General features: G+C 44.0%; 1 protein-coding gene across 1 annotated transcript; it reads right to left on the bottom strand.

The window, feature by feature from the left end:
• Nucleotides 1–1169: 1169 nt before the first annotated feature.
• Nucleotides 1170–17935, bottom strand: b3galt4 (UDP-Gal:betaGlcNAc beta 1,3-galactosyltransferase, polypeptide 4). Its single transcript, XM_077230312.1, has 2 exons — nucleotides 17623–17935; nucleotides 1170–6929 (listed from the first exon to the last, which is right to left on the bottom strand). Exon 2 carries the CDS (start codon nucleotides 6798–6800, stop codon nucleotides 5688–5690), a length of 1113 nt encoding a protein of 370 aa, XP_077086427.1. The 5' UTR covers nucleotides 6801–6929; nucleotides 17623–17935; the 3' UTR covers nucleotides 1170–5687.
• Between the last annotated feature and the right edge of the window lie 3084 nt (nucleotides 17936–21019).

Here is a 21019-nt window from a genome sequence, read left to right as displayed (position 1 = left end):
TTAAAAACGCTATATATATATATATATATATATATATATATATATATATATATATATATATATATATATATCTTTTACAAACAAATCCAAATTAGCATTTCAAATAATAAACGTATTACATAATGGCGTAGTTTTGAATTGTGATTACGTAATGACGCCGTTTAGCATCTTTTAGCAACAAATCGATCTGCCTTCAGCAACTTTCCCTGTAAATTAGTTAGCAACAGTGGTTTAGATCCAGTGAAGTCGTGTCCCAGCACTTTTTCTCAGGATCGATATTTTTCCCCACCACGTTTTGAAACTTTGAGGCACGGATGTTCCTAATACAATAAATAAAACATCTCCAGTTAACTAGCAGAGCATTCATTTAGTTCGCTATTAAATAAGAGATCTGGCGCTAAAATGTGTTGTTTTTGAACTCAAGCACTTCTGAAAATGCACTTCCGATCCGAATGCGTCTCTGTACATTTCAAACCAAACTGACGCCCATGTGTGTTATCCATTATCAGATCTGTTGAAGATGTGGTTTCTATTCAGTCATTTTAGAAATCTCCACCAGACGATGTTTTACAGCCATGTCCAGGATAAAGAGTATGGTCACCCAATATACAGTTAGGGTGATAACTGTAAATTACTTAAACTGTGATATAAGATTTTGGCCATATTGCCCATCTCTAAGTCATTAATTCCCTGTGGCTTTGCGTTAGGTTTTGGTCTCACCACCACAAAGTGTCACTGTGGCCTGAAAGCTTCATGTCTGACACTCTGAGCTCGATTGATGATGTCTAAGGTAAAACACGCATTAACACATTAACATACGGAGGAAGAAATGTAGAATCTTTTTTTTTTCTTAGAAATAAATAAATGTGAAAATAAATGAATGTATGAATAAATATATGTGAAAATAAAATACATGTGTAAATAAATAAATGAAAAAACTTGGAAAAATACAATTATACATAAATAAGGAAATAAAAGTATTAATACTCTTTTTTTTTACATTTCTTCATGTATTTCTTCATTTATTATCATGTCAGATTTGGAATTCCATACCTGAGGGAAGACGTGATCAATTGTAAGTTAATGTTGTTAAATTGAGAAAAACTTTTCACATTTCACTTATATTCATAAAAATAACCAATAAAGTGTCAATCACCAAAAGCAGCCCATACTATTCTAATTTCTCTTTAATTGAAAAATGAGTTTTCATTCATTCATACATTGCAACAACATTTAGTTAAATCTTTTCAGTGCCATCATTTAAAAACGATTTATTGACTTTATTGACCCGTTCAGTTGTTATGCTTTAACATTTTGTGGTATATGTATCTATGTATCTTCCTAAATAAACCCAAAACATTTAAAATAGTTTTAAATTGAGGTTGATGATGTATGTTATATTCACAAACCCACCTCCTAACTTACAATCAACTTGGCTGCATAAGTCATTTCGAATTAAATTACATTCAACTGAAAATGAGTTGAATACAGTTTAACTTGTGTAAAAAAAGAAAAAGAAAAGACATTCACAGTTCTGTAGTGGTACAACTTGCTCAGACCAACGGTTTGTGTGCAACGTGACCTTTTTTTGTATGACATTAAATTTCTTTTTAGAATAAAATTGTAGGCCTACATGAATAGGTTTAGCAAAACAAATGTGTTTATGTCTGAGAACCTTTTATAGGAATAAAAAGACATACACTGTGTGGTACAGTCTACAAATATTCTCCTATATAATGAACCATGAATGTCCATTATTTCCCTCATCTTTAAGTTAGTAACGCTATTCATGACTGATTTGGAAATGGCAAACAAGAGCTGCTTTGTATATCCGCAGTTTCCGGTTTCCCTTTCAGAAAGACGAAAATAGACTTGGTTTCAGCTAGACTGTCATTTCCTGTTGATATTAAACAAGCACAAAACTGAAACCCTAAAGTAAAAAGAGAAATGCTGTTTGATAATTTAGCTAATCGGTACCCCTAGATTAAATTTGAGATTATGAGTTCTAGATTCAGATCTAAGCTTCTCTCTAAGTAAGGCGATGAAACTGTTTTAGTGTTGGTTAGTTTAGTTTCATTGCTTTGGTCTAGCTTTAAGGTCCTTCTCTTGGAGCCCCTTTCATTCACACAGAGATTCCGGAAAATACACGGATAAAGGGTCCCGGGTTCGTTTGATTTTGGTTCATTCACACTGCCAGTGATTTTCCGGAATCAGAGAGTGCGTTCCGCACTCAGATTTTCCGGAATCCGCACTTTCTGATTCCGGAAAATCACTGGCAGTGTGAATGAACCAAAATCAACACACAACTCGTAAAAATCCCGTAAAGACACGTGACATCGATCTGACATGCCTCAGCAGCGTCTATATAGTTTGCTTATGAGCTCTTGTGCATTTTTTTCTCTGATTCGATCATAAACTAGCGCATTACGTAGGCTACCGTTTCACTAGCCTGCTTTCACTTCACTTCAGTGATATCCTTACGACACGGCATTGATGTTACTAATCTTACTAGGTCCCAAACCCGGGATCAATCCCGGGTCGTGTTTGCGTTCACACAGAAGGCGTTGTGGCAATTTCCCGGGATCAACGCGCTGTGTGAAAGAAAGCCTGTAATGGACGAGGACCAAGATCATTACTAATTGCCTTGAGGAACGCTGAGATCTTCTGTTGTTGGTTTACTGGTCTCCTGAACAGCCGGAAACACACAAAGCACATCAGATATAATCTTTGAATCCTATGTCATCCTAAAAAGCATGCAAACCACTGAGGTTTGTTCAAGTGTGCACAAGTCGAGCTTCTGTTTGATGTGCACTATGTTTGTGTGTTGATCAATGTTTATATGTGAATAAAAGGTTAAATTAAATCTGTTCATCATAAAAAGTGATAGAGTCTCTTCAGAAGATTTGGACTACGTTGCTTGATTCACTTGGATTAGTTTAGCCGTGTCTTTGGCCCAGTTTACAGCTGGTTTTATGAGATATGTTTTGGTTGATCAGATCACAAGTGGACACTAAATACAGGAGTAAACGGGTCTAAAACGCTTCGAGCTCGTCCACTTTTGACAACTTCCATATGTAGTCGAAAACACATAGTGTAAACGCTCATGAGCTCGAATGTAAGCAAAAAGCACAATGTTCACTCTCCATTCCTGATGTCTAACACACACTCACAGCGTTCGGCTGATCTCCCGTCTGTCAGAGCAGAAACTGAAGCTGATGTGTGTTTCTCCGTGTGTTTCTGTCGTCTCCGGTCGCGTTCATATGTAAATTATATGAGCTTATTTCATCCATTAGATCGTAACATCTGAAAAGCCCAAACATTTACTCACCCATAGATCCTCCCCTCGAAGAAAATCAGGACAGAAGTGTTTGAAAGTGGACAGAAGAGACGGATTAAAAAACCAACTGTAAACGGGAATGTGTCTCTCGTCTACTTGTGATCCGATCGAACAAAACGCATCTTAATATCAGCTGTAAACAGGGCCTTTATGTGCTTTTTTGAAGCTTGAAAATAACCCTGCATAGTCTTCACTTCAACAATTTGTAGATTAATCCTTAATAAAATCACAAAAGTGATTCAGTCAAGAACAGTGAGAGATTTTCTCTGTCTTTTGTTCTTAGATTAAGGTTAATGACACAGACAGCAGAAGGTTTATTAGGCTACTGTCACTTTAAGAGTGAATGCATGGATCCAATATACTGTTACACGTTTTCTTTTTCAACTGTTTACGTTCATAACTGTCATTACCAACAGTTTACGAGGATATTTTGACATGATTTTGTGTGTATTTTTCTGTTCAAGCTCAAGAAGACGCAAAAGAGATCTCAATTCAGTATTCACACACTATATGAGAGGCGGCTTCACAGAAAACAGTGAGCGAGTGCTGAATTTAGTTATTTTTGCATCTTGAATGCACGTTTTAAAATCACATGAAAATTTACAAACAGGAATCAAAATTTTAATTTTATAACAAGTATCCGATTCCTGAATTGGATGCATTTTTATTCACCAACATTAACAAATTTAATTATTGCTGTGAAAATTGATATGCATTAACAAATGAGACCTTATTGTAAAGTATTGCTGAGTTTTTCATTGCTAGAATTAAGTGTACTGTTAACCTATGAGAATCCTCCGATTAATAATGAATCAACGTCAGTTGATTTTGTAAATGTTAATAAGTACTAGTGTTTCTGTATTCTAAGTTAGTTTAAGAAACTCTCTGTCTACCGAATGAAATTCATCTTTGACTCCTGGTCTTCGTGTGTATACTGTTCAGCTGCGCTTCTCATTATATATTAGATGTATAGAAGTGTAATCGTGAAAGGCACATGCTGGTAACCCTTACAAAAAAGAAGTATACTTCAAGTTCATTTTATTACGTATACTTAAGTAAAGTTCATGTACTTCATGTAGTAAGTATACTAATATCAATGTACTAGTAGTATACTTTACTGTGCTGTTTCAATACTACGTGGGACTAATTTGCCTGACTTTTTAGTGTATAAAAGTATAGTTTTACGTATAGTGTGCAACTAGTTTACATCTACATTTTTTGTTTGTACTGCAATTACACTACAAGTGAACTTACAGGTATACTGATATAATACTTAAAGCACATTATTTAGTTTATGAAAGTACACTTTCAAGTATACTCTCAGTAAACTACTGGTTAAGCAGTTTTATACTACAAGTATACTTCAGTGAACTTGACATCTTACTTACTTTGACATCTTATGTCGTTTTTATATTATATTATAGCACTTTGCAACCCAAAGCTGACTTATTACTATATATAAACTTGAAGACAGGACAATAAGTAAATCTATGTGAAAAAAGTATTGATAGGCTACTCAATCAAAAGAGTTAACGCAACTACAAGCCATGGATACCCTAGTGAAAAAAACCTAGACCAAAATGTATTTAAAATACATTTATTTCATACTAAGTATACTACAAACCCATTAAAATTTACTGACATATCGCTTGAGACTTAATGACATAAATATTATAATTAAACTTTATTTAGAGTACTTCTTTATTGCACAATGCACATTTCTTAATATTAAGCCTGAAATGTGTTTTAATATCACTATTATTAACGGTATAATTCCTGTATAATATCAGTCTTTAAATACAAGATTTTACAAGTGTATCTAAAGTGTACTTGCAATAGTTAGCACATAACTTTAGCTATAACTATAACTTTAATAACTTCAGCACAATCATATACTTCAGTATATCTTTAGTTATTATCTTTAGTCTTTAGTTATCTATAGTTTATATTATTTCTTGAAAACTACGGTATCATTTAGTGCAAAATTAGTTGTTCCAATTTAGCAGACTTTAAGTATAAAAATTTTGTATACTAACAATACAATTGCAGGGTATTTTTATTAAGTACATAAATACGTAAATGTATTTGTAGTATGCTTGTATTTTAAATACATTTTAGTATATTTATTTTTCACTAGGGTACTTAAAATGAAATTTTAAGTATATTTCTGAGAAGTACATAAATAGTATATCCTCTATACATTTAGTTTAAGCACACTTATTTTTTTTGTAAGGGAAGCAGTGAGCATAAATTCAAGTATTGCATGATATTAAATCGAGTCGCAGTGCATAGTATCCTTGCAACCAAAGACGTTCTTTTCCCTTTGGCTTTTCAGATTTGATGTTTCATTTCAGGAGTCTCTCCCCAACAGTGTCCCGATAAGCGCTCTTACTTTACAGACACCAAGAGATGTCCGTGCACCCAACCATGAGCACGGGCCGGTGGAGTGCACTTGTGTCCAGTAGTGCACCATGTCCCCTGGTTTGGTGTGGTGGACAGACACCATAGTTTGATAGCAACAACGGCTGAATGGTACAGCGGGTCCTCCGGAGAAGAGTGGGGAATGGGTCGGTGTAATCCCTGCGGTGTGAGCACAAATCCCTACAAACACATCCTCAGGTGGCAATGGACTGGGTAATCGTATGGCAACCGCTGCTAATGACAGCTTGAGCAACGCTGGTCGAGAAAGTACATACGCCGTCCCACTGCAGTAATCCGGAAAAACCACGCCAGCGTATGCCGTTTCTGACATGAAGTGTCGGCTGGAAGGATTCCGATCCGGTGCGACTCGCATGTGTACGCGACCCAAATAAAGCTCAGCGAGTTCACTTTCTGCCGTTTTAAAGCTGTGGTTGAGATACTGCAGCAGTGCACTGGGGTTAAACAGCACATCATCATCTACTTTTGCCAGATAGCGAGCCTGCGGGCAGAAACGGCGAGCCCATCCCAGCATAGACAGAGTTTTAAGGGTTAGGTTAGCGTAGGAGTCAATGAAGCGACCTTGTATGAGATCCCCGCGCTCCTTTGACTCTTCCACCAATTCTTTCCCGAGAACCGGGTCCGATGGCTGTCCCACAATGAAGAGGGTCATGAATCGGTGACCCCTGACTTGTATTTCCCCACCCCAGGTGTCCCGAATGGCTTGGCGGGCCTTTCTGTTGGGAGGTGCGGATACAACCAAAGCAATGAGGAAAGGTTTGGCTCGTTCGCAGACGTGGACGCTTGGCATAAGCGGGTACTCTTCCGAACGGGTTGGAGGAATACTGTGCGGAAGAACCAGTCCATGAAACCCTTCCACTTTGCTCATGCCCAGCGAGGTCACCCATAATTCAATGACGTCGATGAAGAGTAAAGCAAGTAAAGAGCCACAGAAGACTATAATGCAGAGGTAATGGGTGAACCCTAAATTACCTCCTCGCTTCCTAATGCGACCCTTACAGACCCTAAATCTAGACCCTACCATTTTTACAGATCACAGGACAAACTTCTTTACTCCTCCTTTTTGGGTCTGATTATACATTTAGATCCAGTGAAGGGACAAAAAGATGCATGGTGTCCAGTGTTGCTTTTCTCTGCTATGTTGCACTGCCAACTGCAAGAGGAAAAAAAGATGAGCAGGTTATTGGTTAATGCCTGATATCAAGAGCAAAAATTATATACTTTAACTTGTAAGTTTGAGCTCGGTAAGAGTTTTTGAAATATGTCTCTTTTGCTCATCAAGGCTGCATTTATTGGATCAAATATACAGTGAACACAGTGAAATATTTCTATGTGAATATATAGTAAAGTGTAACTTATTGCTGTGATCAAAGCTGAATTTTCAGCATCATTACTCTAGTCTTCAGTGTCACATGATCCTTCAGAAATCATTCTAATATGATGGTTTGATGCTCGAGAAACATTTCTGATTATTATCAATGTTAAAAACAGTTGTTTTAAATTGCAATATTTCACAAGATCACTGTATTTCATAAATGCAGCCTTGGTGAGCAGAAGAGTCTTCTTTCAAGAACATAAAAAATGCCATGACGCGTTAAGCTTGACATCGACTAGTTGCTGATCATGGCCTATAGAGGGCGTAACAGGATAAGAAATATTTGAAGTCCACTTTTACACTGTTTCCAACAGTTAAAATGACAAATAAATGCAAATTCTGAGAGTGCACCACAACTTTGATTATACCATCTGGATGCTTAAAATTGATTACAGCCTCTGCTAATGCTGTTGGACATACTTGCACATGTTGAATTTGCAGTCAATTGACCCTTCGCTAAGCCACGCCCGAAAACCGCCACTGGCCAATCGTGTCTTAGCAACCGTAACTAGGCGCGTGAGGTCTGGCAAGCTTTCGAGCGAGGGAAACATGCCGAAGCGTTGTGCGTATGGATTGTGCAAATCTGATACCCGGTATCCTAAAAGTTTGGACGGGGGAGTGTAATTTTTTTTCTTCCCGAAAATCTAAAAGCCAAGGTGAGAAAGGATGTGCGTGGATCAAGCAGTGTTGGAGACCCCATTCACAACTAAGTGTCGACAGGATTAACAAAAACACATATTGCTTGGAAGTTGGAAATAATTACGGTTCTTTATTCATAATGCACATGTTTTACGTAAAATAAGACATTTAAAGACAAGAGGGAGGCTCACTGACATACTTTAAAATATATTTCAGCATTTTGTTAATCGACGGCCTAACGTTACCCATGACTGAGTAACTTTAACCCAATCCGATCGCGGCTCTCCCGGTGGTAGTGTTAACAGTTATTCCACAAGATTTATGGATAAACTGTTTGATTTATAATTATTAGATTAGTTTCACATTTCACTTACCCTGCTGTACACGAACATAGCTGTTCCTCGATTTGTGTGTTTCCCATTTGAATGGTCAGCGTATGAGGCAGCGGCTGCTGCGACTATAGGCTTTAGCTTCAATTTTTATTAAATTATTCTCTAATCGGTTGCATATTATGTCGTGGATATATCCCTCGAACGCATACTGCAGTCCCTTTTGTCTTGGTCTCTCAGATATTTCACATGTTCGCCAAAAATTACTAATTATCTCATTGAGAATGTCTGACACCGGTGCATACACACTGTAATAGACGTGCTAGACGCGAAAGCTTGACAGGCGTAGCAAAAGTAACTAAGTAGGGCGGGGCTAGCGAAGGGTCAATTATTTTATATGCAGTCAAAATATTGCAGACGTTAATATATATTTATATAATATGGCTCTAAATCAGCATGGCTGTGAAAACCTGTGTGTGATATTGCTCATATATACAAGTTTAATCCTTGTCCAGTGTTTGCTATTTCTCTCCAGAAGTTATGAGCGATAAAAGTGTCTTTGTACTCGTTCAAGAGTTGCTGCATCTCTTTATCCCCTCGTACAGACTATAAACAAATCTGTCTGTATGTGAATATTACAAGCATCCTGCGCTTGTTTTATCTTTGCTTCTTGTTTCTGTTTGTGTTGTGCCTGAGCACATGGTTTTGTCTGTGTCTGTGTTGGCCATGTGCTCCTCTCGTGCCGCCTCCTTGTCTAGTCCTCATTTGTTTGATTATGTTCACCTGTTCCTCATGTGCTCTGCTCACTTTATATTGTGCTCCTTTCCCTCATGTCTTTTGCCTGATACAGACCGTGAGATTTCAGCAATCATATAAGATCATTTCAAATCACACTGTACGACATGTATGTAGTCTGTACGATGATGACACCTATTGAGTCGCAGGCTACAATAAAGTTAGTATAGAAGAGTAAAACGTCATCAGCATGCGCTTAAACAACTCTAAATTAAATGTATGTTACTCTGAATGCATGAAGCTCTGCAATTCTCAATAGCCTAAACCAATTTGTCGAATAAGTCACTATTTATGGGGTGATGATGGCGCAGTGCATAAGACACATGCCTTTGATGTGAGAGACCCGGGTTCGAATCCACTGTGAGACACCAATGTGTCCCTGAGCAAGACACTTAACCTAGTTGCTCCAGAGGCGTGCGACCTCTGAAATATAGCAATTGTAAGTCTTTGGATAAAAGCGTCAGCTAAATGAATAAATGTAAACTTCTGCAGAACGTTAAACAAGTGCTGGCAGTTAGACACTGTTTGCAAATCTCATGCACACATACAAAACTCTAAACACATTCTCACTCACTAAAACACATTTGTGTCGCAAAACACTAAACTCAAGAGGAAAAAGTTAAACAATCTAAAACACAGTTGTCATCGTTTACACACAACGACTCAAAATTGTTCACACTTATTTCTAATGATGTGACCAAACCAACTGTACATAATACAAGTCAGCTCAGAGTACATATGTGAGACAGATGCACTAATGGAAATAATCTGAGAGGAGGAGGAAGAGCGAGTGGACAGTGTTGTCAAGGCTGGATCTGTCCGACTAGAAGGTTTTTCCCTTCGTTTGACAAGAGACAACATTGTCTGTGATGTCCAGTCCAGAGTCAGCAGGAACACATGATGCTGAAGCAGAATCAATCTCTCATTGATCTTGATTTTGTAGTTGCATAACAGTAGAGTTTTATTTGACCTTTTTGACTTTTGCAGTTGGACTGCACTATTTTTACAGTATGCAAGAGCTGAATATACAGACATTCGATAGGGCTACTATTCAATATTCAGTACAATACTATACTTGCAGTGCATACTGTAGTTTTTGATGGACATATACAATATAGTATACAATATATTCATCTTAGTTGCAATTACTATACTTTTTAATGTAATTCCAAAAATGTATCCATTTTACTGTATACAATATAATTTTGTGTTCTACATTTTTTGAACATTAGAAATAAGTGTGAACAATTTTAAGTAGGCTAAGTTTTTCCTCTTGTGTTTAGTGTTCTGCGACAAAAATGCGTCATAGTGCGAAATGTGTTTTAGTGAGTGAGTGGGTGTTTAGAGTTTTGCAAAAAGTGTGAATGTAATTTCCAAAAATCAGTGTCTTAACTATGTGAACTTGTTTAATGTTTAACAGAAAGAGTGATTTATTTGACAAATGGGTTTAGGCTATTGAGAATTTAGTTCAGAGAATGGGGTTTAGTGTTTTAGCAATTCAGAAAAACTGTAATATATATTGGATTACTATGTCTGTAGTATTTCTTATGTTAAATAAGAAAAATATAAAAAATGAAATGTAAAAAATTATCATAATTTTAACAATAAATGACTGCTATGGTAAAAACCTGTTAACTGGTTGAAAGGAAGTTCCCTTTCGTAGTCACTCCGAGTTACGTCGGATGACGGAGAATGGGGGTTTCGCCTAGAAAGCCAATCATCTTCGAGTATTATAAAACGAGCCAATGGCGATGAAATGCCATGGGTCTGCGGAATTTGCATTGCGTATCTCCGCCCCACCGCGTGGGTATAAAAGGAGGACGCCGGCAACATGCAGATATGTTTTCGCTTCGGAGCCAAGAGCTTTCTTCACTCCACAAGCCAAGATCCTGAGTTTCAGTGACATCATCTTCTCTTCGAGACGAGCAAGCTCTCCGGTCTTGGTGTGACGGCGGTACCCAGCGAGTTCACATTGCCTGTGCAGTGCAGTGCAGTTGTCTGCCGGTCTGTGTGTTTCTCCCTGGTCGCTTCAGCATCGCAGAGTTTTCCTCTCTAAAAGAGCTGCACGTGGCACATCTTTTTAAAGATGTCTCACCCGTGTTCTTCTAGGTGCGGCCGATTTCTGTCTTCCTTTGATGGGCACAATCGCTGCTTTGTGTGTCTGGGCTTAGAGCACGCTAAAGCAGCGCTTGTGGATGACTCATGTTCTTTCTGTGGGAACATGACCATCGCAACACTGAGGTCGAGACTCAATGATCTCACTCGAGAGAGAGAGTCCCCTCATCCACACCCCGATCTACACCCTCCACGAGAGGTGGTACTTCGGCTGGTGGACAGGGTGACTTGAGGGTGACGGTGTGGAACAATCCGACGATGTGTCCTCGGACCACGCCCCCCTCTACAACCCTCATACCGTTCTTCCCGGAGGTGCATGAGGAACTGTCGAAGTCATGGAAGGCTCCCTTGACCTCCCGTGTTCGTTCGTCAGCTTTCTCCGCATTTCCTCCCCTCGATGGGACGGTTGCCCATGGGTACACTGGGGTTCCCCCGGTTGAACGCTCTGTTGCGATGCAACTGTGTCCTCAGAGTGCTTCATTTCGTGGTAAACCTAAGCACCCGTCCAAGGCCTGTAGATTTTCGTCTACATTGGTGGCGAGATCTCACAGAGCTGCAGGACAGGCGGCCGCCGCTCTGCATGCGATGAGCACCTTGCAGGTCTACCAGGCCCAGCTGCTCAGAGACATGCACGAGGGCGGGACTGACCCCGGGCTCTTTGATGAGCTGTGTGCCACCATTGACCTCGCTCTCCGAGCGACGAAAGAGGCCGCACGCATCCCTGGGTCAGGTGATGGCCACCTCTGTGGTCCAGGAGCGTCACTTGTGGCTGAACCTGGCTGATATGCGGGACGCTGAGCGGACTCGCCTGCTCGACGCCCCCATATCCCAGGCCGGCCTCTTCGGCGGAGCGGTTGAGGACTTTGCCCAGCAGTTCTCGACCGCACAGAAGCAGTCTGAGGCGATTAAACACATTCTGCCCCGACGGCCCGCTGCTGCCTCCACCCTGCCGTCGGTTCAGACGCCTCAGCCTACTCGCCGCCGAGGGCGCCCTCCCGCGGCTCCCGCCCCTCCCGACCGGCCCCAGCAGCAGCCTTCACCCGGGCAGCGTCGTGTAGGACGCCGCAGGAAGGCGCCACAGCCCTCTCCAGCCCCGCGCCCCGCTAAACGGCAGGCTAAGCGGCGCTCCTGAGACGGGCTGCTCAGTGATGGCCTCGTTTTTTTCCCAGGAGGCGGTTGCACGCCTCCTCCTTCCCCCGGTGGAGGTCCGGGGGGGGGGATCTTTTGTTCTCCACTCCCCGCTGCTCACCCACGGGTGGGCAGTACCCTATTGTGGTTAATGAAAGAACCGATAATCCCATCACTGAGCACACAGAGCCGGGTGACAGTGTGCGACGCCCCCGGGCCTCGCCGCTCTCATGCTTCTCTGTCCCAGAGGGCCCGGATGACAGTACGTGCCGTCTCCGGACCTCACCACTCTCATCCCCCTCTGTCGCCAGACCCCTGGCAGAGCAGACCCCCGTGGAACGCTGGTCCTTCCCTGGTCTCCTCTGTCAGGGTGCGGAGTGTGACCGTGCCCCCGCACCGGCAGCTATGCCACCCACGCCTGGGCCGGTCACTCCGCTTCGCTGCCCCTACGGGGGGAAGCCTGTGGTTCGCATGTCCCCGCTGGTTCAGTTTCTGGGAGCTTGGTTAGAGCTTCCCAACCTGTCCCGCTGTGTCGCCCGAACTATCAGGCTCGGTTATGCGATTCAGTTCACACGGTCTCCAACCCGCTTCAGGGGAGTCCGCTTCACTATGAAGCGGTGGCAATGCCCCGGTCATGAGGGCGGAGGTTGCCACCCTGCTGGCGAAGGGTGCAATCGAGACTGCCCCTCCAGCCGAGATGAGGTCGGGGTTTTACAGCCCGTATTTCATTGTCCCCAAGAAGACCGGTGGGTTACGGCCAATCCTGGATCTGCGCGTCTTGAATTTTCGAAGATCAGGTTTGCGAACACAGAGACCTAGTGCTCCGTCACCTAGCCCGTCTGGGCCTTCGGGTCAACTGTGAGAAGAGCAAACTCTGCCCTGTGCAGAGGATCTTTTTCCTCGGTATGGAGATCGACTCGGTCGCCATGTCCGCGCAGCTTACGAACGAGCGCACACACTCACTGCTGACTTGCCTTCGACAGTTCGAGGGCAAGAGTGCGGTCCCATTGAAATTGTTTCAGAGGCTCCTGGGGCACATGGCATCTGCAGCCGTGGCAACGCCGCTCGGATTGCTTCATATGAGACCGCTTCAGCTGTGGCGTCGCGATCGAGTCCCGAGGTGAGCATGGCACCACGGCACGTTCTGAGTTCCAGTGACTCCGACCTGCCGTCAGACCTTCACCCCGTGGAGGAACCTCAGTTTTCTATGGGCCGGAGTTCCCCTAGAACGAGTTTCCAAGCGTCTTGTTTTCTCCACAGATACCTCGTCCACGGGCTGCGGCGCCATGTGCAATCGGCATGCTGCCGCGGGCTCCTGGACAGGACCCCTGCGACTTCTGCATGTCAATTGCCTCGAGTTGCTGGCAGTACGCCTTGTCCTGCACCGTTTTCGCACGTTGCTCGAGGGTCAACACGTACTAGTCCGTTCAGACAATACCGCGACAGTAGCGTACATCAACTGTCAGGGTGGTCTACGCTCCCGCCGTATGTCGCAACTCCCACGCCACCTCTTATGGAGTCAGAAGCACCTGAGGTCCCTTCGTGCTATTTACATTCCGGGAGATCGGAACTTTGCAGCCGACGAGCTGTCACGGTTTCGGACCATCTCCGACGAATGGCGACTCCATCCCCAGGCGGTCCAGCTGATTTGGGACCAGTTCGGGGACGCACAGGTAGACCTGTTTGCCTCCCATGACTCATCCCATTGCGCCCTGTATTACTCCCTGACCGAGGGCACGCTCGCCACGGATGCACTGGCGCACAGCTGGCCGCGGGGCCTACGCAAATATGCGTTTCCCCCAGTGAGCCTTCTCGCACGGACCCTGTGCAGGATCAAGGAGGACGAGGAGCAGGTCATTCTGGTTGCGCCGTACTGGCCCACCCGGACCTGGTTCTCCGAACTAGTACTCCACGCGACAGCACCTCCTTCGCCAATTCCTCTGAGGAAGGATCTCCTTTCTCAGAGACGGGGCACCCTCTGGCACCCTCGACCGATCTTTGGAGACTCCATGTGTGGCTACTGGACGGGACGAGGCAGGTTTGAGTACCCTGCCACCTGCGGTGGCGGCTACCATCACTTCCGCTAGAGCGTCGTCCACGAGACATGTCTATGCGTTGAAGTGGAACCTCTTCGTCAACTGGTTCTCTTCTCACCGAGAACTGGGTTGGAGCGAAGGCTGTCTCCCTCCACCTTGAAGGTCTATGTTGCCGTTATTGCCACACACCACGACCTCATCGAAGGTAAGTCAGTAGGGAAGCACGACTTGGTCATCAGGTTCCTGAGGGGAGCGAGGAGACTAAATCATCCTCGCCCTCCTCTCGTTCCCTCTTGGGACCTCTCAGTGGTGTTAAATGCCCTGCAGCGGGCTCCCTTTGAGCCTCTGCAATCAGTGGAGCTTAAGTTCCTGTCAATGAAGACAGCGCTCCTGGTTGCATTGGCTTCCATCAAGAGGGTAGGGGACCTGCACGCATTCTCCGTTGACGAAGCGTGCCTGGAATTCGGGCCGGGTCACTCTCACGTGATCCTGAGACCCCGGCCTGGATATGTGCCCAAGGTTCCCACCACTCCCTTCCGGGACCAGGTGGTGAACCTGCAAGCGCTGCCCCTGGAGGAGGCAGACCCAGCCTTGGCACTGTTCTGTCCAGTACGTGCACTCCGTACTTACGTAGACAGGAGCAGTGTTTCAGGACTTCAGACCAGCTCTTTGTCTTTTATGGGGGGAGACTGAAGGGAAAGGCTCTCACCAAGCAGAGGTTGTCTCACTGGATTGTGGACGCCATTGCTTTGGCTTACCAACAGCAAGGCCGACCGTGCCCCCTTGGTGTGACAGCGCACTCCACCCGGAGTGTGGCTTCCTCTTGAGCTCTAGCGCATGGCGCCTCGCTGGCAGACATCTGCAGAGCTGCAGGCTGGGCGAAACCCAACACATTCGCCAGATTTTATAATCTCCGAGTGGAGCCTGTGTCCTCTCGTGTGCTCGCTTCAGTCAGCTAGTATTGGACCCGCTCAGGTGTCTTCGCTTGCTCGCCATTCCACTCCACGGAATGGATACGTGCGATATATTCGTCAGGTGAGCCTTCCTCTCTGAAGCCCTGAGTTCCTCCAGCACTGTTGACGCTGGTGCCAGGGCAATAGAAGACAGCAGTGAAGGTGGCGTGATTACACGGGGACCCCCATTCTCCGTCATCCGACGTAACTCGTAGTGACTACGAAAGGGAACGTCTCGGTTACGTATGTAACCCTCGTTCCCTGAGTAGGGAACGGAGACGTTACGTCTCCCTGCCACTTCCGCTGTACCGCTGGGTAGACGCCTGAGTTCAGTCTCGGCTCCTCAGCGAAGACATATCTGCATGTTGCCGGCGTCCTCCTTTTATACACACGCGGTGGGGCGGAGATACGCTATGCAAATTCCGCATGTCTATCATACTGCATAATTATTTGCAAAAAGCAGTAAATTCTAAATACCTTTTTTGTTTTTTTCATATATTTTTTCAATCTCCCACACAGTTTGCACACCTTATTTGAAACCATTTTACTGCAGCATTTTGGAGATACATCACTTTTGTCGACTTCAGGCCTATAAAGACCACATTTCTAATAAGTAGAAAAAAACGAATGTCCTGTTCTCATAGGGGACGTCCCATACAGTATGCACACCTCCTATGTAACGATTTCTACTGCAGCGTTTTGAAGATATGTAATATTTTACTACTTCAGATGCTAATAGATACCTAATTTCTTATAAGTAGAAAAAACTAATGGTCAATTCTCATAAGGGACGTCCCATACAATATACAGACCTCGTATCAAAACATTTTACTGTAGCATTCTGGAGATATGACACATTATTCCATTTCAGAGGCATATAAAGTCCTTATTTTCTAATAAGTAGACAAAACGAATGGTCAGTTTTTATATGGGATGTCCCATGCCGTATGTACACCTCGTGTGTGTTTTTGTGTGTTCATGTTTGTCCATCCTTGTGGGCAGCAAATGTCCCCACAAGGATAAAACCTGAGATCACCTACATCCAGCGGTCCACACAAGGAAAACTGACGAATACACATACTAAATTATGCTTATTTGAAAATGTAAAAATGTTTCTGTGAGGGTTAGACATATCTTCATTTTGCCTTTATCATCGTGTTTGTGTCCGTTCTACAACATGATCTGTGATGGTACTCTAAATAAGATAAGCGGCGTATTTTTAATTTGTGTGTGTGTGTGTGTGTGTGTGTGTGTGGACGGTCAAACTGACCATTAGTTTTTTCTACTTATTAGAAATGAGGTCTTTATAGGCCTCTGAAGTCGAATAATGTGTCAAATCTCCAAAGAGTTAGAGTTGAGCATACTGTATGGGACGTCCCCTATAAAAACTGACCATTAGTTTTTTCTACTTATTAGAAATTATTTACAGGTTTTTACAGGTGTATAAAGTATTAATATGAGGTATGCATATAGTATGGGACATCCCCTATAAGAACTGGCCATCCGTTTTTTTCTACTTTAAGTTTGAATAATGTGACATATCTCCAAATCGCTGCAATGATAAAGTTTAATGTGAGGTGTGTATTTAGTATGGAACGTTCCCTATAAGACCTGGCCATTCGTTTTTTCGACTTATTAGAAATTAGGTATCTATAAGCATCTGAAATAGTAAAATATGACATATCTCTAAATCACTGCAGTAGAAATCGTTACATAGGAGGCGTGCATACTGTATGGGACGTCCCCTATGAGAACAGGACATTAGTTTTTTCTACATATTAGAAATTTGGTCTTTATAGGCCTGAAGTCGACTAAAGTGATGTATCTCCAAAATGCTGCAGTAAAATGGTTTCAAAAAAGGTGTGCAAACTGTGTGGGAGATTGAATTCCAGAAACTTTTAATATGGTAAAAAAATATATGAAAAAAACAAAAGAGGTATTTAGAAAAAGTGTATACTTCATTTTACTGCTTTTTGCAAACAATTATGCTGTAAACCTCTACATAAAAAATATTGAGATGTGACCTATAAAGAAAAAAATTTAACATTAGCCAAAGAAATACACAATTTGCAAAGAAAGATTAACTTGTAAAGGATAACAGAGTAAAGCACAAAAACTGGCTTGACCGCTGTACAACCTACATAACGACAATGACTCGAAAAGAAAAAGCTGAACACAGTGTTGTTCTCCTCTTAAAGAAGCACAATGATGTTATTTACATGACATTAGACAGTTATTTGTTTGATTAATAAGATTGGGTTGAATTCAATGATATAAATATAGCCTACATATGAGATTAAAAACGTCGATAGAAATAAACTCGCCCTTGATGTGTTTGCTCGTGTGTTTCCGCTGTCTCGTATAGCTACGAATATGAATATGAATAGAATTCAATGGAACGAACAGTGTGACCGCGCTTCAAGAATATGTGACGTTTCTATCAATGCCTGCTATTCTTTATATTTTAAAATGTTACCTTTCCAGCGCGGAATCCTCTGACAGTGAAACCACCATGCAGTTTTCTTATTTTTGCCATGAAGATGATAAATGCATCATTTATTCAAGGCCTTTTCGGGTGTCCGTTTCTCCGTCGCGGTTTAGTGTAATCCACTGAAGTATAATGCAGATGATGAGCGAGCATTTTTAGAATATGACCGTCGATTAATAGGAATTATTGCAATCCTGATGTATAATGCCCGCATAGAAACAGCTATGTGCCTCCATTGAACAAGCGGTTAAATCTGAAAGTGATGGCCAGAAATACAGGCTGATTCCTGTAGGAGGCTCTCCAACTCAAAGAGTGCGTGCATGACGATTTAAAGGGTCCCTAAATTAACAAAGAAAGGCAGCTAGATTACGATATAACATAAATAAATAGCCTGCTTTACTTTCGAATTTAAAATACATATACAAAACAGAAGTTATGTAGGCCTATCTAATAAATATTAACAAAACGTATGTTTATTTGCATGACTACAGCTATTGCAGTTTATTGCATTCGCGTTGGTACTATTTTTACAAGTAAGGTACATTTTCAAAACTCTTAGTGCTAATATCACAAGAGATCATCAAAAGTGCACTTTTTTTCAAAAATGTCATGTTTTCAAATTGTGTTAGTACAATACAAATCACAAAGTATCCTTTTCACAACACAAAATAACTGTTTCATCTATATAGTGTTTGTATTAGCATCTATCTAGTGTGTTATCAAAAGGTGTGATGAAGTTATGAAACTACCATGAGGTTGTGGTGGAAATTTTAGACTGTAATATATTAAACTAACATGTTTCTAACATCTAACCTTATTTAACATCTAACATTTGAATTTGAAATGTGTTTCCCCCTTAGTTGAAAACTCGTGACTTTGGTTGTGTGTGCATGTGTATAACATATATGGGAAATGAAACTGTCTAGGTTTGAAAACGTCTCGGTTACGTATGTAACCCTTATGTAACCCTTATGTAACGTTACGTCGGATGACGACGAATGGGGTTTCGCTTAGAAAGCCTATCAACTTCGAGTATTACAAAACGAGCCAATGGCAAAGAAATGCCATGGGTCTGCGGAATTTGCATAGCGTAACACCGCCCCTCCTCGTGGCTATAAAAGGAGGAAGCCGGCAACATGCAGATATGTTTCTTCGCTGAGGAGCCAAGACTGAACTCAGGCGATCCCCGCGGTACAGCGGAAAGTGGCAGGCAGACGTAACGTCTCCGTTACATACGAGGGTTACATACGTAACCGAGACGTTCCCTTTTATGCTTAGAGAATACACATATGACCCGGAGGGATGCATATGGAGAACACTGGGGTGTCCAGCCGCAGGTGGAATATTTCAACCCCAGGGGTGGCAAGGTGGCTTGCCAAAGGAAAGACACATGCTCAGAGAGTTTTACAGTGGAAATACACATGTGGGGGTCGCTCAGAGGGGGGGGCATGCACACGGGAGGCTCTTAGCCGACGCGCAGGCGATAGACACTGGCGCCGACGTCAGGAGTGCTGGAGGAACTCAGGGCTTTCGGAGAAGCTCACCTGAGGAGAAATCGCACGTATCCAGTCCGTGGAGTGGAATGGCGAGCAAGCGAAGACACCTGAGCGGGTCCAGTACTAGCTGGTTGAAGCGAGTACATGAGAGGACACTGGCTCCACTCGGAGATTGTAGAATCTGGCGAATGTGTTAGGTGTCGCCCAGCCTGCAGCTCTGCAGATGTCTGTTAGCGAGGCGCCATGCGCTAGAGCCCAAGAGGACGCCACACTCCGGGTGGAGTGGGCAGTCACACCAAGGGGGCACAGCCGACCTTGCTGCTGGTATGCCAAAGCAATGGCGTCCACTATCCATTGAGACAACCTTTGCTTGGTGAGAGCCTTTCCCTTCAGCTTCCCACCATAACAGACAAAGAGCTGGTCTGAGGTCCTGAAACACTGCGTCCTGTCTAAATAGGCGCGGAGAGCGCGTACTGGACAGAGCAGTGCCAAGGCTGGGTCTGCCTCCTCCAGGGGCAGCGCTTGCAGGTTCACCACCTGGTCCCGGAAGGGAGTGTTAGGAACCTTGGGCACATATCCGAGCCGGGGTCTCAGGATCACGTGAGAGTAAGCCGGCCCGAATTCCAGACACGCTTTGTCAACGGAGAATGCATGCAGGTCCCCTACCCTCTTGATGGAGGCCAATGCAACCAGGAGCGCTGTCTTCATAGACAGGAACTTAAGCTCCACTGATTGCAAAGGCTCAAAGGGAGCACTCTGCAGGGCAGTTAGAACCACTGAGAGGTCCCAAGAGGGAACGAGAGGAGGGCGAGGAGGATTCAGTCTCCTCGCTCATCTCAGGAACCTGATGATCAGGTTGTGCTGCCCAACAGACTTACCTTCGACCGGATCATGGTGTGCGGCAATAGCGGCAACATAGACTTTCAGGGTGGAGGGAGACAGCCTTCACTCCAACCCATCTTGAAGAAAAGAAAGCATGACACTAATCGAACATCTCCGGGGGTCTTCTCGGTGAGAAGAGCACCAGTTGACGAAAAGGTTCCACTTCAACGCATAGACGTGTCTAGTGGACGACGCTCTAGCGGAAGTGATGGTAGCCGCCACCACTGGTGGTAGGGTACTCAAACCTGCCTCGTCCCGTCCTGGAGCCACACGTGGAGGTTTCCAAAGATAGGGATGAGGGTGCCATAGGGTGCCCCGTCCCTGAGAAAGGAGGTCCTTCCTCAGGGGAATCGGCCAGGGAGGTGCTGTCGCAAGGAGTACTAGTTCGGAGAACCAGGTCCGGGCGGGCCAGTATGGCGCGACCAGAATTACCTGCTCCTCGTCCTCCCTGACCTTGCGCAGGGTCTGCGCAAGAAGGCTCACTGGGGGAAAAACATATTTGCGGCCCCGCGGCCAGCTGTGCGCCAGTGCATCCGTGCCGAGCGTGCCCTCGGTCAGGGAATAAAACAGGGCACAATGGGTCGAGTAGTGAGAGGCAAACAGATCTATCTGTGCGTCCCCGAACTGGTCCCAAATCAGCTGAACCGACTGGGGATGGAGTCGCCAATCTCCCGGGAGGGGCTGAAGCCGTAAGAGCTCGTCGGCTGCACAGTTCAGGGCTCCGGGGATATAAATGGCATGAAGCGACCTCAGATGCTTCTGACTCCATATGAGGAGGTGGCGGGCGAGTTGCGACATACGGCGGGAGCGTAGATCACCTTGATGGTCGATGTACGCCTCAGTGGCGGTATTGTCTGAACGGACTAGTACGTGTTGGTTCTTGAGCACGGCCCGGAAGCGGCGCAAAGCAAGACGTACAGCCAGCAACTCGAGGCAATTGACATGCCAGAGGCGTCGCGGTCCTGTCCCGTGGAGGAGGCATCTGTCGTTACAACAACATGCCGCAA

The sequence above is a fragment of the Siphateles boraxobius genome, unplaced genomic scaffold, assembly GCF_051911475.1.
Source record: "Siphateles boraxobius isolate OS27281-9 unplaced genomic scaffold, OSU_SipBor_1 141, whole genome shotgun sequence".
In the NCBI taxonomy this organism is placed as follows: domain Eukaryota; kingdom Metazoa; phylum Chordata; class Actinopteri; order Cypriniformes; family Leuciscidae; genus Siphateles; species Siphateles boraxobius.
The sequence above is the reverse complement of the archived record's forward strand: the minus strand, read 5'-3'. Positions and strand labels throughout refer to the sequence as shown.

Coding starts and splice junctions, on each gene's coding strand:
- b3galt4 (XM_077230312.1), bottom strand. CDS start 6,800: ATGGTAGGGTCTAGATTTAGGGTCTGTAAGGGTCGCATTAGGAAGCGA.